The sequence below is a fragment of the Oncorhynchus gorbuscha genome, linkage group LG02 (genome assembly GCF_021184085.1).
Source record: "Oncorhynchus gorbuscha isolate QuinsamMale2020 ecotype Even-year linkage group LG02, OgorEven_v1.0, whole genome shotgun sequence".
Taxonomy (NCBI): Eukaryota; Metazoa; Chordata; class Actinopteri; order Salmoniformes; family Salmonidae; genus Oncorhynchus; species Oncorhynchus gorbuscha.
In genome coordinates this window covers 49,254,777-49,274,183 of record NC_060174.1, presented here as the reverse complement: position 1 = coordinate 49,274,183, position 19,407 = coordinate 49,254,777, and the positions used below count along the sequence as shown (strand labels likewise).

At 41.1% G+C, this 19,407-nt stretch overlaps 2 protein-coding genes across 2 annotated transcripts in view; both read right to left on the bottom strand.

The window, feature by feature from the left end:
* Nucleotides 1–416: 416 nt before the first annotated feature.
* Nucleotides 417–15,120, bottom strand: LOC123993049 (S-adenosylmethionine sensor upstream of mTORC1-like). Its single transcript, XM_046294806.1, has 5 exons — nucleotides 14,853–15,120; nucleotides 4,725–4,866; nucleotides 4,395–4,526; nucleotides 4,080–4,194; nucleotides 417–3,705 (listed from the first exon to the last, which is right to left on the bottom strand). Exons 1-5 carry the CDS (start codon nucleotides 15,010–15,012, stop codon nucleotides 3,073–3,075), a joined length of 1,182 nt encoding a protein of 393 aa, XP_046150762.1. The 5' UTR covers nucleotides 15,013–15,120; the 3' UTR covers nucleotides 417–3,072.
* A 2,754-nt stretch (nucleotides 15,121–17,874) lies between these two features.
* Nucleotides 17,875–19,407, bottom strand: part of LOC124003690 (laminin subunit beta-1-like) — a 38,190-nt gene continuing 36,657 nt past the window's right edge. Inside the window, exon 33 of the mRNA XM_046312213.1 lies at nucleotides 17,875–19,039. Coding sequence (XP_046168169.1) covers nucleotides 18,900–19,039 — 140 coding nt within the window. The 3' untranslated portion in view covers nucleotides 17,875–18,899. The remainder of the gene's footprint in view (nucleotides 19,040–19,407) is intronic.

Below are 19,407 nucleotides of genomic sequence, written 5' to 3'. Positions count from 1 at the left end.
TTAAAGATGGCAGAGTATATATATATTCTTAAATTAACCTTAAAATAATTTTTCAAAACCTTATATTATCCCACAGGATCCAAACCTTTTCTTTTTAAGAGTGCAGTCGGTGATAGTTTGCCTTGGGCCGACTCCAATACCAGCAAGTGAAGAAGAGAGCCCATCTCATGAAGCCTGGTGATCAATAATAAATCACAGTCTACAGTAGCAACAACTTGACATGTAGCACATCTAGACCTACTGTAAAATTCTCATCAACTGAAAATTCAAACTACAATAGAAGTGAAACCTACTACACTTTGCTACATTTATGCTCTAATAAATATGACCAATACAACAACTCAAGTTCACCTCAGTCCTATTAAAAAAATATAAAAAAACAGAATGGAGTACACAATAAAATCAGACATGGAAGCTGCATTAACATTCATTTATAAAATAGAATAACAACCATGCACACATTGTCCTGCAATTGTCAAAATCCTTAATACTGAAAATGAAGCTGTTTAAGTAATGGAATCAAACTCTTGGAAGACAGATACAAGGATGAGTGTGTCACTAATTGCTTACTGGTACAATTCACAACCCTCAAGCAAATGACTTGTAATGAGAAATGTCTGTATTTTCTGTTAAAGATAAATAGTTTAAAGTACATCAAACATGAACTGACCAGAAAGTTATCTAGTTACAACGGATGTATAGCAAGTTGAAAGCAATATGTAATATTATCAATGACAAATTACATCCTTTAAACAAAAACACATTGTTCTTAGGGTAAAACATTGAGCCAATTATACTTTTAAGTGGTAGCTGGTAGCTCATTTGTACAGTTGCACATAACACAATTATTTGGCAAAGAAAACCCATTGTATACAGCCAAGTGAAAAGTATGAGTTCTCTAACATATGGGCATGAGAACCAGGACTGCAAAAACATTACCGGGGATAAGTAAGGCACCTTTAGGATTTCAGGTAAACTGATGTGAGAACATTAGGGTACAGGGACATCATACTGGTTATATTCATAGGGGTACGTCCCAAATGGCACCCTATTCCCTACATAGTGGACTCATTTTGACCAAGGGAATAGGGTGCCATTTTTGGGAAGCAGCCTATACCCCCCATGACAGGAATCACATGACTTATGGCAGCTGAGAGACTAGTCTACTATTTATGAAGTACAGTGCCACACACAAGTATATTACAACAAACACTCATGCACACTCAACCTACATATTTCCACACACACATACACAAAAAAATGAAAATATCATTACAAATATATAACAAAATGAGTATTTGTGTGCTAGTGTCATTGAGAACAACACAGAAACCTTCCCCATAAGGATACAGTACAGGATACACCTGGCTATTGCTAAAATGCACTTTGATGAGATCAGAGATTGCATGACTAAAGATGAGACCGTGTGGTATTAGTGCAAAACCTCATTGAGGCAAATCTTTTGGAGTTCATAAGACCATTTTGACAACTGTTTGGAGTTAATACATTTCTTTAAGCAGAGTACACACTAAGTACTTTCATGTTGTGGATGAAAATACATATAAAAGGGATAGTCAAATTAACTTACTGATGCAATGAATGACTCAGTATTTGTTGATACTATGCTTATTCTGCCAACCTATGAATGAAAAAGTAAAGACAAAAAAAAAAAAAAACATTTTCAATTCAACAATTCTTCCTACGGCCAACGTTGCTCTCCTCAGATATGAAGTACTTTAAAGGAAATTAGGTAAAACTGATAGCTAAAGCTGGTGTCTTAGTCAATATATGTGTTTCACTTCAGTGGACATAGTGTGGTCAGTATAATTTCTCTAGTTACCAGTACCTATAGAGAAGCCAACAGTTACCTATAAAGAAGCCAAGGCATCACTAGAGACCTATTATTAATCAGATAATGAAGCCTAAATATTGTTCCAAAAGTTTTTTTTTTTTTTTTTTTTTTTTACAAATAAGGTTGTATTGAACATTGAAGATAAGCTAACATCTGTGCATATGTACATAGCAGTTTCTTCACACCAGCAGAGAAAATAGAGCAACACTCGTACCATGGTATACTATGAAAAACCCCCAACAGTTTCACATTAGGAAAAGTTGTATTTTGTAGTATATATTTTTTTTTTTACCTTTAAATAGACAACGTAACTACATACGCCTACCTTAAGGTACTGAAAATGCTACAAATATCACTTTAATTGTTATGAATCAGTGAAAAAGATGCTGAAATAAAATGGCGTTGCCACACATCGTGTTGGACAAAACCAGTGTTCAAAAGTGAACAAAATCACATAGTTTGAGTACAACACTTTGTTTTTTGGAAAACTAAATGCACGCCAAGAATTAGAGAAAGCCGTGCCTGATTTACAGAAACAAGCTTATCCCTCTTTCCATCTCAATCTTTCCACTAACCAAACCTGACAAACCTTTGTGGTATCGGTCTCTTTAAGAGGGATTTAAAGTCAGCGGCTTGCTGGCACTGAAGCACATTCACCGTTTAACTACTAAAACAAAGCCTTTGAAAGGTTGATTGTCTTCTGTTAGTAGAGCGTGACAGATCACAAAGATGGGATGAAATGCAAGGGGTAGGTTAACTACATCTATCCTCAGGGCATTCAGCTACCATGTCTTCATAAAAAAAAAAAACTCATTTATTGTGTGTGTGTGCAGTTGTGTTGAGAGACTAACCATGTAAGATATCGAATAATAAACAACTCACTTCTGTAAACTTATTTTTCTTCCAATCTGTGCAAACTGCATTGTTTAGTTAAGGGAAAGAAGAGTGTGAGAAGAATGCAGCAGGTTCATTTGGCAGCGCAGCAGTTGGGGACAGAGACAGCCGGTCTCAAATTGCTCCCCATCCCTCCCACTTGCCCCTCCCATGTTGCATGTCTGAAGGCTCAGGTTAGGTATAAGCAGTGCAGTGTCAAAGCTACAACAATATTGCTTTCCTCCTTACAGATCTGCAAACATTGAAAGGTTAGGGCCAATGGGAGCCTTAGGGATTGAATAAGGACTTTGAGAGAGAGTAGCTAGTAGGGGTTTAGCTAGTCTAGCTCAGCTCTGCAGCAATATGGGGTCCTCCAGCTCGTGTAGGAAGGGCAAGGAACTGCTCTGACTCTCTCCTGAATCCGAGTCGTAGGGCGTGTCCGGCAGCTCCGTGAAGCCCCACGCCAGCTGGTCGTCCTCGAAGACGGAGTGCGCCTGAACCAGCACGTCGGTGTAGTCCTCCTCCTCGTGGGATTGGAAGTCCTGAGGGATGTAGAGCATCTCGGGGTAGTTACGGCTAACCAGGTCGCTGGTGGTGGTCAGGGACACCTTGCGGAAGGCGATGAGGTGCATGTGGGAGAACTTAATGTACTTGCAGCGCCTGAAGCCCAGTGACTCCACCGCCACGCGCCAGCTGCGCATCATGAGGGCGTGGCGGTTCTGGTGGGAGGAGTCGGGGGTGATGATGAGCAGCAGGCCGTGCAGTTCCAGCAGCTCGTGGGCCTTCTTGCAGCAGATCCAGCGCTGGTAAGGCGAGGGGAAGTAGGAGAGGAGCAGGGAGAAGACCACCACGTTGAAGAGCTGGGCGGGCAGTGCGTCGATGGGGCTACATAGCTGTCTCAGGAAGGCTTCCACTGCGTCACCAGCCAGCTGCAGGGGCTGCTGAAGCTGGAGGTTAAGGAAGTCACACTTGTATACACTCTGGGGTAGGGGGGGAGAGAGCAGAAACAGATACTTTAGAGTAGCTCCCAAAAGATTATCATCAAGTTGCAGTATTTTAGACCCACATTTAAAACCCACCGTTCTTATTCCATTTGGTTACCCAAATCACTCTATGCTAATATTCTGCCAGTTCCTTCACAGCAGGTCAGGTTTCATTGCAGTCAAGCATCGAAACACTCACTGCCAAGGCGGCATTGTTTTGTGGTCTGATATTCACTCAATGAACTAACTACCCGTCGAGAAAACCCCTGACATTCTGTCGTGGCCGTAGAGGAGTGAGTAAGACAGTAAGAGTCAGGATTTTTATAAAGCCGGGACCGAGGGAGTGACCACTGCCTGTAAATCGTTCATACCTCGACCGCAGGCACTATGTCAATACCGACTGTGAGGAACTCGTCAAACTTCAGGAAGGGGTTAAAACAGCTGCCAACGTCCAGCAGCCGCATTTTACCAAGCTGGGAGATGGACCTGAAAGTAGAGAAATCAGAGGCATTAAAGAGTTAGACTCAACACTGACACACAGGGCGTGTGCTTAATGAGAGCAGTGGCTAATAGAAGTCAATATGAATATTGAATGTCAATTATGAACATACAACAGAGCATGCTGAAGTTGGGGGAAAATAATCCTGAAAATCATCAGGGTCAGCAGGGTTGTAACAGTGCAGTACCTGGGGATGAAGGAGCTATAAGGCTGGGTGCTCAGAGTTGCAGCTGAGGTGGCTGTGGCAAGCCTGGCACTCTTCTCATCCTTCTCCAACATTCTTTTCATTCCACCATCCAGGAAATACTCCTGACAAACACTGGAAAAACAGTCCCAAAACATCATACATCATGGTATTGATGGCTCACCGCTAAAACGACACAGATGCTCAGAAATTCAACGAGCAGAAGTTAGGATTCACCCCACAGCGTTGACATCGAAAAGCCTTGATCGCACCTAACATAGTGCATTGGAGTTCTGAGCTAGTACAGCGCTGACAGAGGGTTATTTGTTTTACCTGCGACACCACTCGATGCGGCCCTCTCCCTCACAGGTCTTGGCCCAGTGGTTGTCGGCCAGGTTCTTCATGGCCAGGGCATATTCACTCAGAGTCTGCTCATCCTCACAGTGCTCTCGCCAGATCTTCTCAAAATCCCCCACTGTGGAAAGAATGAGATACATTTTTTTTTAAAGGCAGGAAGAAGGTACAAACAGAGGAAATAAACCAAACACACCTACCTCACAATATACAGTATGACATAGCAAAACAAATAAGCACAAGAGATTTGTTTCCCCATTTCATCACATTCAAATTCATAAGAATTGAAATTGAAAGTCCTGTCAGTTTTGTTTCTAAAAATGGCATGCAAGCATAGTACATACAGTACCAGTCAAAAGTTTGGATACACCTAGTCATTCAAGGTTATCTTTACTATGTTTTACATTGCAGAATCATAGTGAAGACATCAAAACTATGAAATAACACATATGGAATCATGTAGTAACCAAAAAAGGGTTAAACAAATCAAAATATATACGTTAGATTCTTCAAAGTAGCCACCCGTTGCCAGCTTTGCACACTTCACATTATCTCAACAGTCATGAAGGAGTTCCCACATATTCTGAGCACTTGTTGGCTGCTTTTCCTTCACTCTGTGGTCCAACTCATCCCAAACCATCTCAACTTGGATTGAGATCGAGTGATTATGGATGCAAGATCATCTGATGCAGCACTCCACTCTCCTTGGTCAAATAGCCCTTAAAGAACCTGGAGGTGTGTTGGGTCATTGTCCCACAAAGCGCAAACCAGATGGGATGGTGTATCGCTGCAGAATGCTGTGGCTGGTTAAGTGTGCCTTGAATTCTAAATCAATCACAAACAGTGTTACCAGCAAAGCACCCCAACACACCACCTCCTCAATAGTTCACGGTGGGAACCACACGTTAAGATCATCCGTTCACCTACTCTGAGTCTCATAAAAACATGGCAGTTGGAACAAAAAATCTCACATTTGGACTCAGATGAAAGGACATATTTACACCAGTCTAATGTCCATTGCTCATGTTTCTTGGCTCAAGCAAGTCTCAACTTCTCATTGGTGTCCTTTAGTAGTGGTTTCTTTGCAAAAATTCAACCATAAAGGCCTGATTAACGCAGTTTCCTCTGAACAGTTGATGTGTTTGTTAGTTGAACTCTGAAGGATTTATTTGGGCTGTAATTAGAGGCTGGTAACTCCTGATTCGCTTGGCGTCCTCTGAACAGTTGTTGATGTATCTGTTACTTGAACTTATTTGGGCTCTAATTTCTGAGGCCCGTAACTCAAATGAACTTATCCTCTGCAGCAGAGGTATCTCTGGGTCTTCCTTACCTGTGGAGGTCCTCATGAGAGCCAGTTTCATCATAGCGCTTGGTGGTTCTTGCGATTGACTGACCTTAATGATGGATTGTCATTTCCCTTTGCTTATTTGTGCTGTTCTTGCCATAATATGGACTTGGTATTTTACAAAATAGGGCTATCTTCTGTATACCAACTGTAACTTCTCACAACACAGCTGATTGGCTCAAACGCATTAAGGAAAGAAATTCTCAAATTAACTTTTAACAAGACACACCTGTTAATTTAAACGCATTCCAGGTGACTACCTCATGAAGCTGGTTGAGAGAATGCCAAGTGTGCAAAGCTGTCATCAACGCAAAGGGTGGCTACTTTGAAAAATCTTAAATATAAAATAGATTGATTTGTTAAACTCATTTTTAGCTACTACATGTGTTATTTCATAGTTTTAATGTATTCAATATTATCCTACAATGTAGAAAATTGAAAAAAATAAAGAAAAACCCTGGAATGAGTAGGTGTCCAAACTTTTGACTGGTATTGTACATTGTGTAGACAATAAGAAAACATTAAGATGTACCTACTTGTAAAGTTTATATATTTTTTTACATGAATTCAAGAGGAATCACTATCATTCAGCCCCACACAGGCTAACACAACATTGCTTCAACATTTTCTAAAAACAGTTTCTCTTGTCATCCTTCCGGCATTATAGAGGTATAGCTGAAAACCAGACTTTCAACAGAAGTCTTCACATCTGTTCCTAATATATATATATATATCTTCACAAATTCCCTTCACCAGGTCTTCACAGGCATACAGCAGAATGTGTTTAGCTTGTGTGAGCAAACATCCTGATAAAGAAATCCCATGACTACAAGAGGAAAGAAAGCGATATCAGATTGGCAGAAATAAAAACCACAAGACGACCGGTTGGAATAAACAGCAGTGCCCTAGTACAAAGCATGACTACTGTGTTACCAATGCCAAGCAGACCAGATCATGCTTTACTTATTAACTAATCATGGCGTCAGCTGACAGGACAACTGCCCAGTGTCTTGTCTTTCAAGACCAGTTGCTAGGCCAGTCAGTCCTTCTGCTGGTAGAGTGGAAAATACCGGTTGTATGCCGTTTTTAAACTTGTGTGATGAGTGCAACACAGTGAGAAATAGACCTAGGCTATTCATAGATGTCACTATTTTTCACCAGGCCGGTATCTAGCCAAACCGATGCTAAATAAACCAAATGAAAACATCGAGTGGCTATTAGACCTATATTCTGTCCAGGTTGACAACCACATCCCACTATTTGCAGCCGAGCTACACACATAACGCAGAGCTCCATTACGGTTAGACTAAAACTGAAAATGTGGCCCTGGACATTCTTCCAGTAAGATTAGCCAATGTTACGATCCAAAATAGCTGAAGTTGACACGAGAGACTTGCCTCATGATAAACAATCTGTTAAGAATAGGATTACTGGCAGATTCCTCAATTGGTTATCTCAACAACCCTACATCTGAATGCAAGACTAATTCCTGCAAAGGCCAATAAACTGAATTGAACCAGAAATGCATATCATGTTTTTACACAATTTTAAGGCCTATAGGCTACACTTATCTTTCCTCCCCAATTATATAGGCCTATGTGTAAAACAGCCGAAGTAATAGAACAACTACTCTGGTGTAGAAAAAAAATTAACAGAAAAGGGAAATCCAAGAAAATATATTTTTAATGATCTGCTGTCGGGATGAAATGGAAGAGGTATGCATGTACAGTACCAGTCAGAAGTTCGGACATACTTACTCATTATTTTTACTATTTTCTACATTGTAGAAAAGTGAAGACGTCAAAACTATGAAATAACACATATGGAATCATGAAGTAACCAAAAATGTGTGGAACAAATCAAAATATATTTTCTATTCGAAATTCTTCAAAGTAGCCACCCTGAGCCTTGATGACATCTTTCCACACTCTTGGCGCTCTCTCAACCAGCTTCATGAGGTAGCCACCTGGCATGCATTTCAGTTCATTTGTAGAATTTCTTTCCTTAATGCATTTGTGCCAATCAGTTGGGTTGTGACATGGTTGGGGTAGTATACAGAAGATTATTTGGTAAAATTCCAAGTCCATATTATGGCAAGAGCAGCTAAAATAAGCAAAGAGAAATGACAGTCCATCATTACTTTAAGACATGAAGGTCAGTCAATCCGGAATAGTTCAAGAACTTTGAAGGTTTCTTCAAGTGCAGTCGCAAAAACCATCAAGCGCTATGATGAAACTGGCTCTCATGCGGACCACCACAGGAAAGGAAGACCCAGAGATACCTCTGCTGCAGAGGATAAGTTCAGTTGAGTTACGGGCCTCTGAAATTAGAGCCCAAATAAGTTCAAGTAACAGATACATCAACAACTGTTCAGAGGACACCAAGTGAATCAGGCCTTCGTGGTAAAATTGCTGCAAAGAAACCACTACTAAAGGACACCAATAAGAAGAGACTTTCTTGGGCCAAGAAACACGAGGAATGGACAATAGACTGGGGGAAATCTGTCCTTTCATCTGATGAGTCCAAATGTGAGATTTTTGGTTCCAACCGCTGTGTCTTTGTGAGACGCCAAGTAGGTGTGTGGTTCTCACCGTGAAGCATGGAGGGGGAGGTGTAATGGTGCTTTGCTGGTGACACTGTGATTGGTTTAGAATTCAAGGCACACTTAACCAGCATGACTACCACAGCATTCTGCAGCAATACACCCTCCCATCTTGTTTGCACTTAGTGGGACTATCATTTGCTTTTCAACAGGACAATGACTCAACACACCTCCAGGTTCTGGAAGGGCTATTTGACTAAGAAGGAGAGTGATGGAGTGCCTGCAATGGATTACCTGGCCTCCACAATCACCCGACCTCAACCCAATTGAGATGGTTTGGGATGAGTTGGACCGCAGAGTGAAGGAGAAGCAGCCAACAAGTGCTCAGCATGTGGGAACTCCTTCAAGACTTTGGAAAAACATTCCAGGTGAAGCTGGCTGAGAGAATGTGAAGAGTGTGCAAAGCTGTCAAAAGCAAAGGGTGGCTACTTTGAAGAATCTAAAATATATTTGGATTTGTTTAACCCTTTTTTGGTTACTACATGATTGCATACGTGTTATTTCATAGTTTTGATGTCGTCAATATTATTCTACAATGTAGAAAAGAAAAACTCTTGAATGAGTAGGTGTCCAAACTTTTGGACTGGTACTATATATATGCATGTATGTATGGCCTATAAATATATGTGTGTGTGTGTGGAGAGAAAACAGGTGCACATGTTTACTGGCTGAAAATTGTCAGAACTGCATGTGCTTTATTTCGGTCTTGCTCTGACTGTGTCAGGGTCGATCATAAGTGAAATGTATGTATCCCTTCATGGGTAGTGTGATGTGTATGGCAGATATTCATTTGCAGTCATTTGCAGCTGTCAAAATGTATCTTCCTTTTTGCGAGAACATAACAAGGACTACATGAAATACGGAGCGCACAAAACATTAAGAATACATTTCTAATATTGAGTTGCACCCGCCACACAGAGCATTAATGTCTTTTTTTTTCTTCATTAATTTTTTTTATTTTTTAAAGGTCACATTGGTCAAATTGTCAAGAAAGACTACTAAAGTGTGACTTTGTCCTTGTGTTTCTTGGCTAGTTATATTATTTTGTTCACATGCTAGGTTGTTTTTCAATGTTAGTTTAAAGCTACAATATGATCAGACCAAATTCACAGAAATGTGTGTTAGAGATCTGTCACTCATGGAAAGTAAGTCTAAGAAGCAGTAGATTTGTTCTACGTGCTATTTCTATGCTTCCCATTAAGTTCCGTTTTTGCTTCTTTTACCTTCAGTTTTGTACAACAGCTTCAAAAAGCTGAATAGACAAAATGTTTGATTATGGAAAATATATTTTATGACACTGTAGATGGTACAATGATGTTCTATACTATAATTGCTTGTTTTGTCACAAAGTGAAATTAGGCTATTATAATTTTTGCAACCAGGAAATTAGAGTGATTTCTGCATTGTGCATCTAAGTTTGCTGCAACGGTCTGCTGCTTGGAAGACATTGCAGTGTGAGATTTTTTTCACAGACAAGCGAGTGCCCAAGTTACCATGGTAACGGCCAGTCCCTTAAAACGGCAGCTGAACATTTGTCTCACCTAATGATTGCAATTGAATCATAAATAAAATAAATGCATGAACTTTGTCAATTCTAATCATTAAAACATTCAAATACTTTAAATGTTCTCCTAGATTCATTTGTGTGCTTCTACATTTCTATTTAGGAGCACATTATGTACTCCTTGTAAAAAATGTCAGCGTAGAGCACTGAACTAAAAAAATAAATGTCCTCCCACTGTCAGCTGTGTTCATTTTCAGCAAACTTAACGTGTGTAAATATTTGTATGAACATAACAAGATTCAACAGCTGAGAAATGAACTGAACAAGTTCCACAGGCATGTGACTAACAGAAATTTAATAATGTGCCCCTGAACAAAGGGGGGGGGGGTCAAAATCATAAGTAACAGTATCTGGTGTGGCCCCTAGCTGCATTAAGTACTGCAGGGCATCTCCTCCTCGTTGACTGCACCAGATTTGCCAGTTCTTGCTGTGAGATGTTACCCCTCCCTTCCAACAAGGCACCTGCAAGTTCCTGGACATTTCTGGGGGGGGAAATTGGCCCTAGCCCTCACTCTCCGATCCAACAGGTCCCAGACGAGCTCAATGGGATTGAGATCCGGGCTCTTTGCTGGCCATGGCAGAACACTGACATTCCCTTCTTGCAGGAAATCGCACACAGAACGAGCTGTATGGCTGGTGGCATTGTCATGCTGAAAGGTCATGTCAGGATGAGCCTGCAGGAAGGTTAACACGAGGGAAGAGGATGTTTTCCCTGTAACGCACACCGTTGAGATGGCGCTTGTTGTCATTGCAGGCAGTCCGATGATGCTGTGACACACCGCCCCAGGCCTTGACGGACCCTACACCTTCAAAATCGAATCCCGCTCCAGTGTACAGGCCTCGGTGTAAAGCTCATCCCTCCGACGACAAACGTGAATCCGACAATCACCCCCGGGGAGACAAAACCGTAACTCGTCAGTTCAGTGACGGTGGGTCTGGTCCAGTGACGGTGGGTTTGTGCCCATAGGCAATGTTGTCGGTGATGTCAGGTGAGGACCTGCCTTACAACAAGCATACAAGCCCTCAGTCCAGCCTCTCTCAGCCTATTGCGGACTGTCTAAGCACTGATGGAGGGATTGTGCGTTCCTGGTGTAACTCGGGCAGTTGTTGTTGCCATCCTGTACCTGTCCCGCAGGTGTGATGTTCGGATGTACCGATCCTGTGCAAGTGTTGTTACACGTGGTCTGCCACTGCGAGGACGATCAGCTGTCCGTCCCGTCTTAGGCGTCCACAGTGGCATGTTGGCGTCCACAGTGGCATGTTGGCGTCCACAGTGGCATGTTGGCGTCCACAGTGGCATGTTGATTAATTGTTTATGGTTCATTGAACAAGCATGGGAAAGTGTTTAACCCCTTTTACAATGAAGATCTGTGAAGTTATTTGGATTTTTTCGAATTATCTTTGAAAGACAGGGTCCTGAAAAAGGGAGGTTTCTTTTAATGCTGAGTTTATAATTATAAATAAGCAATATGACTCAGCCTTTTGTGGCAGGGTAGCCACTTTGTTGATTCTTGATGTTCAGTAGTAAAACTGTTCTTATTCTATCTATTTGAACATAAATTGGTTAAAGATTAAGGTTACAGAAATTAAATTTAAGCAATACACCCCATTACTTGTTACTAGTAATACATTTCTTGTTTTAGAAAAACAGAAAGCATGCTCATTCAGCGCGTGCATGATGTAATTACACCAAATATTTTCACTGGTAAAAAAAAAAATCTGAGTGGTGGGTAGATTTATAAAATATAAAAAGTGACCTCCCCACAGTGGCTTGTGGACCAAAAAGGAAAAATCTCCCACCCTGGTCATGGAAAGAGCAGGTGTCCTTAATGTTTTGTATACTCAGTGTTTTATTTATATCACCTTTATTTAACCAGGTAGGTAAGTTGAGAACAAGTTCTCATTTACAATTGCGACCTGGCCAAAGCAGTTCGACACATACAACAACACAGAGTTACGCATGGGGTAAAAACAAACATACAGTCAATAATAGAGTAGAAAACTAAGTCTATATACAATGTGAGCAAGTGAGGTGAGATAAGGCAGGTATAGTTAAAAAAAAGGCCATGATGGCAAAGTAAATACAATATAGCAAGTAAAACACTGGAATGGTTGATTTGCAGTGGAAGAATGTGCAAAGTGGAGATAGAAATAATGGGGTGCAAAGGAGCAAAATAAACAAATAAATACAGTAGGGAACGAGGTAGTTTGTTTGGGCTAAATTATAGATGGGCTATGTACAGGTGCAGTAATCTGTGAGCTGCTCTGACAGCTGGTGCTTAAAGCTAGAGAGGGAGATGCGTTTCCAGTTTCAGAGATTTTTGTAGTTCGTTCCAGTCATTGGCAGCAGAGAACTGGAAGGAGAGGCGTATATAGTCTAGTAGCAGAGTGAACAGTCTATGACTTGTATGGCTGGAGTCTTTGGCAATTTTTCGGGTCTTCCTCTGATACAGAGATCCTGAATGGCAGGGAGCTCAGCCCCAGTGACGTACCGGGCTGTCTGCACCACCTTCTGTAGCACGTTGTGGTCAAGGACGGTGCATTTGCCATACCAAGCGGTGATGCAGGCAGTCAAGATGCTCTCAATGGTGCAGCTGTACAACTTTTTGAGGATCTGAGAGCCCATGCCAAATCCTTTCGGCCTCCTGAGGGGGAAGAATTGCTGCCGTGCCCTCTTCACGACTTGGTGTGTGTGGACCATGTTAAGTTCTTAGGGATGTGGATGCCAAGGAACTTGAAGCTCTCAACCCGCTCCACAATAGCCCCGGTGATGTGGATGGGAGCATGCGCTCCCCTCTTTTTCCCTATAGGCCACAATCAGCTCCTTGATCTTTCTGACGTTGAGGGAGACGTTGTTGTACAGGCACCACACTGTCAAATCTCTGACCTCCTCCCTGTTGGCTGACTCATTGCAGCAGTCGGTGATCAGGCCTACCACCGTCATGTCGTCAGCAAATTTAGTGATTGTGTTGGAGTAGTGCATGGCAACGTCGTCGTGGGTCAACAGGGAGTACAGGAGGGGACTACGCATACACTCTTTAGGGGGCCCAGTGTTAAGCGTCAGTGTGGCAGGTGTTGTTGCATACCCTTAGATTCAAGCACAAAGACCAGGGAGGTTTTCAATGACTCACAAAGGTCACCTATTGGTAGATGGGTTAAAAATTACATAGATATTGAATATCATGGAGCATGGTGAAGATATCTCCTGCATCAAAGTTAAGAAGAATACCTGTATCCTTGTTGTGACTAGATGTACTGATACACCTTCTTTGCGAGACATTGGAAAACCTCCCTAGTCTTTGTGGTTGAATCTGTTTGGAACTCATTGCTCGACTGAGGGACCTTACAATTATCTGTATGTGTTGGGTACAGAGATTAGGTAGTCATACCATGAGGCCAATTACCAAGAGGAAAACCTGTTTCAATATGCCTTCCACCAGAGACTGGGAGATAAATTCACCTTTCAGCAGGACAATAACAAAACACATGGACAAATCTACACTGGAGTTGCTTACGAAGAAGACAGTGAATGTACCTGATTGACCACGTTTCAGTTGACTTAAATCTACTTGAAAATCTATAGTAAGACCTGAAAATGGTTGTCTAGCAATGATCAACAACCAATTTGACAGAGCTTGAAGAATTTAGAAAATAATAATGTACAAATGTTGCACAATCCAGGTGTGGAAAGCTCTTAGAGCCTTACCCAGAGAAACTCACAGCTGTAATCACAGCCAAAGGTGTTTCTACAAAGTATTGACTCAGGGGTATGAATACTTACGTCAAATAGATATTTCAGTATTTCATGTTCAATATATGTGCTAAAATTTCTAAAAACATGTTTTCATTTTGTCATTATGGGGTAATGTGTGTAGATGGATGAGAACAAAATATATTAATACATTTAAATTCAGGCTGTAACACAAACAAGAAACAAACTGTGGAATAAGTCAAGGGGTATGAATACTTTCTGATGGCACAGTTTCCGGTGTGTGACAATAAAACATATTTTCATATTTTTCTGTTCTGAAACTGAAAAAAACGAGGTGACACAAAAGCCATACAATCCAGGCTCACCTGTCTGACAGTGCCCATGAGCCAGTATGTTACGATCGAACAACCTTCCCAAATGACTATGACTGTAGGTAAGAGGAGGCTATTATGAATGTTGTTGCCAAATCATACAATAATATCCAAACAAGCCTAGTTGACGTTAGTAAATGCACACTGCAGCTTGAAATATTCCCAGGCGGCCCTGATCTAACGTTACATTAGTCTAGTTTGGTCATAAATAAAGTGAAATGTAGCCACACCAAGCTAGCCACCTAGCTACTATTGTATGACAATGTTTTTCTATACAGTACAGTCGAGCCTGACATGTTGCCCGTCACTTGCAGTATATGCGAGGCACCCCAATTAATAAATAATGCTAGCAAGCTAGCTAATGTTACTTAGCTACGTTAGCGTTCTACTTGGGGCCTTATTTTCGCCAAATTTAATGGCCCGTTTGCTGAGACAGACCGGACCCCTGATTTTTTTTTTTAGCGGGTTAAATTAAATGACGTTAGTTAGATAGAGCTAGCGACGCGTAACTACCTTCTCTGTATTTTCTTCGCAGTTTTCTATGGACATTCTTGACGACTCCGGACAGCTTTTCCTGCTCCTTCTTGCACCTCGTTTCTTTCGGAATAAGAACACAGACCGGCTCCAGTTCGGTTTCTGTATCTCCTGTCTCAGCAATGTTCACCGGGTCCATATTACTGCGCCGCTTCTCCTTCCTCACCAGAGCAAGGTTTTTATTTTTACAGACTAGCTACAACTCTTCACATTCTAGGTTAACTACCGGTGCCAGCCAGGACCACAAGCGAACAACGTGCGTGCTGATTGGTTCCCCTGGACACACATGCTGCAGTGCTGACAGCTATATGACCAATCACAGAGCTGAAAACAGAAACACCTTCTGCGTTCAGTTGCATGCGTTATTTGCTGTTTAAATCGAAATAATAGCTCCACTGAGAGGTGGCAGCTTTATAATGTAGCCTATTTCTATCTAAAATGTGTGTGCAAATGAGGATGTATGGGTACAGGTTGCTCTGGTTTTAAAATATGTCCACATTAGCTACTGTATGGAGGCCTTTCTCCTGTATGATGTTCCTGGCACAATAATTAGTCAAATAAATTCCATCCTTTCTGCTTTAGGTTTGACGTTCCTAAATGAAGTCCCTTGGAGCCTCTCTGGCAGCCCCTGTAGAGGCCATGCCTTTAGATTACAAGCCTTGTAACACACGGGGTTTGTAGCGTAGTTTGTGGCTACATACTGCCACCTTATGGTAGGTAATATTGAGACAGATTCCTCAGACCTTTCAGAGTCCAACATTGGACGACATGTTAGAAAACTTTTTAGAAAAATAAATAAAACAACTTTTTTTATGTTAAAAGTTTGCTCAAACACGGATCTCAATTCAGCAGCTCTGGATGTACCATGTGCGCATAGTATTAGCATAGGCCTGTGGCTCATAAAATCCCATGATGGATTAGAGTGAATTTGACATTCGATTTATAAGATCTTGCTCTAGTCAGTTTCAGAAAAGATAGTAATGACCTCACACAAAAGGCATACAACCCATACCTGTCTGCCTCAGCCCAGTCAAAACTGTTCGCTGCTCTGGCTCCCCAATGGTGGAACAAACTCCCTCACGACGCCAGGACAGCGGAGTCAATCACCACCTTCCGGAGACACCTGAAACCCCACCTCTTTAAGGAATACCTAGGATAGGATAAAGTAATCCTTCTCACCCCCCCCCCCTTAAAATATTTAGATGCACTATTGTAAAGTGGCTGTGCCACTGGATGTCATAAGGTGAATGCACCATTTTGTAAGTCGCTCTGGATAAGAGCGTCTGCTAAATGACTTAAATGTAAATGTTAAATGTATAATATAGGCTTAGGAGAAAGTGGGGTAAGTTGAGCAATTTCTTACATTCAGCATCACTCCGTCAAGGGAAATAGAGTATTCTTTCTAACAAAGATATCTACATACTGTATATTTCAGGATGTTGTGTATCCCTGGAATTTATCAGAATTCATGTAAACATTACCGTTTTGAAAACCTAGCTTGTCCTAAAAAACTTCTCTTGGTACAATTTACGGGGTAAATTGAGCTGCGGGACAGGGTAAGGTGACGCTGGTCTACAAAATTCTGTACTGAATCAAATATTACCACTATTCACTGGACGTTGACTCAACCAGTTTTTGCCCAGTGGGTAACATTTTAAAACAGTGTCTATCTTTATTTCCCAAACATATTTGAACACAAACATAATCGCTTTTTTGTCTTTTAAAAGTTGTAAGCATATTTTGACAAAGGCTTAACACCTAACAAACACGTTGTACTTTTTGAAACACTTTTAATTCATTTGACTTGGAGGAAAATCAGTTATTCTGCCCTAACTTGCTTACCACTTTTTCCATGTTGGCTTCTACCTTCACACACTCCATGACATGATGACCTCTTCCTAAATATTTGGTCAAATTATAAATGTTGTGTATGGTTTCCTAGAAACAAGGGTGGCGCTCAACTTACCCCTTCTGCTCAACTTACCCCACTCTCCACCCCACTCATGTGTGATTGAATAATCCATTAATGATTTAAGTAAAATGCTATCACCAATTCATGTATTCAGCAATTCAAACCTCAGACCTGATTTCTCCCAGGAATGACAGGATGGATGCATTTCCTTGAAAATATAGGCCTTCCATAGATTTAGGGCAGTCTAATAATAATAATGCATTATATTTAAAGTACCTTTCAAAAAGAAGCAAGATCACTATACAACAAAAGACAAGAGATAAAAACAAAACTGTGAGTACTGTGAAAGCTAAATGTCTCTTGTGTTCCAGATCTAGGCATTGGATCTAATGCTTAGTGTACACAGGATGTCCACTCTGCATGTGGCTGCCTCCCAGGGTCACTCTGAGGGCCTCAGAGGGCCTCTAGTGGAGAACACAGGCGCCAGCTGCTCCCTCTCACACACACACAGCTCCGTCTTAGCCGAACAGGTACTCTACAGTTAAGTAGAGAGGCACATAAATAGCACATATGTCAAAAATAACTCAGTACTTGTCGAGACACCCCAAAATATATCGCTTTTCAGTAGATTGAAGAGATATAACAAATATTTGATGGGATTTCTATGGGTAGTTTTTTAATTAAAAATCCATTTAGTTGTGGTCTAGATTTTAGTCTAGATAAAACTTTGAAAGTAACCAATTGGCTCATACAATGTTGCAATCAAATGTACGAGATAATCCAATACAAAAGTTTGTAGGAATAAAATCATTGCAGTCTCATGGTAAAAAGTTAGGTCAAACCTTTACAGTCACGCTTTTAGCCCTCTAAACTTTGGTTTAAGGAATACCTAGGATAGGATAAAGTAATCCTTCTCACCCCCCCCCCCCTTAAAATATTTAGATGCACTATTGTAAAGTGGTTGTTCCACTGGATGTCATAAGGTGAATGCACCAATTTGTAAGTCGCTCTGGATAAGAGCGTCTGCTAAATGACTTAAATGTAAATGTAAATGTGGTTTACATGCTTAAGAACAATTATTAAGTTCAATTATGTTTAAACTGGAGGGGCATTTATTTGGAAACATTTCAGAACAATGCACATGTTCCTTTTTATTTGAAATTGTTAGGATGTTTTTCGTATTCAGTAAGCACTGAGAAATTTGCCTAAAAGCTGTGATTCTAAACAATAACAATCTCACATATGCTAGTACTACTACCACACAAGGCAGTTGTAACGTCTGTGGGTGGTTCATGTCTCTTTGTATAGGCAATGATGGCTGCTGTAACTTGGCTGGCAAACTCATTGGCAGGATTCAAATTTTAACTTATCCTTTCTCCTTGTTTCCTACAATTAGAAACATGTTTCTACTTTTTCATCCCCTGCTTTTTCCACACAAATGCCAGTTGTTTTACTTTCACACAGTACAAAAGTAAACCAACATTTTCCATTTTAAATGATGAAACCAGGGAGTGTGACTGAGTGTCCAGTCTAAAGGGGCAAGTGTCAGTAATATATAGATTCTCCAGTACTTTTGTATACTTTATCCTGTAGTTCTGAAAGTAGTGCCCATGAGCCAAAGGTGGACACTGAAGATTGTGTACTACCTCACATATGTGCAGATATGTGCACCACGTCATTGCTTGCTCTCTCTGCTCTGTTGTGGGTGCAACATGTGCATCTTGCTAGCTGTCAATCATACCCCCTAAAATAAAAAACAAAATAAAACAAAAGAGCTGTCAATCATATGGCGAGGTGCTGAAGCTCATTGGTTGAACTCAAATGACTAGGGGGCTGGCCCAAGTGGGAGAACATTTTGGGAAAATGGTGCTGCACAGCTTTCAAACTAGGGATTTCATGGCTAGTTGAGGTAAGACAGTAATTCTGCTCAGAGATTATGCACGTATGAACTACACATTGACACATTCAGCCCAAAGCGGGAGGTTTAAAAAATACTAAGTAGTCGCTAAAGTTCAGGAGCATGTCTTTAAATGGCTTCTGGTTTCAAATTCCCATATCCTTGATTGCCATTAATTTTGACTTGGGGGACCAAAACCCCGGACTGGGGGTTGTGTTTAAAACAGACAGGTGCTGTAGACAGTGACTTTGTGACTGATCTCCTGCAGAAGCTCTTTGATGGACTTCTCCAGATCCACCAACTGGTTGGCCTTGTCTTCCAAAGTCTTCTGGTTGTCCTCATACGACTTCTCTAAATCTAAGTGGGAACCAAAAAAGGAGAGTCATGCTACCGTCAATCAAGAAACAAGATGTGTAGTATCCCTCCACACACCGGTTTTATAATCAGAACAAGTGGAATTTCACACAGGGAATAGGCACACCTGAGAAGAGAATGTTAGAGGGGACTGCATAATTTTATGTTCAACTCTGCATTGGAAAAAGTGAGTCAACAGGATATGGAGAGCTCATAGGTATTATAAAGTGGTCATGTTTATATTGTATATCCACTAAGCAGGCACCATTGGCTCCCGAGTGGCGCAGTGGTCTAAAGCACTGCATCTCAGTGCTGGTTCGTTTCCAGGCTGTATCACAACCAGCCGCGATTGGGAGTCCCATAGGGCTAAT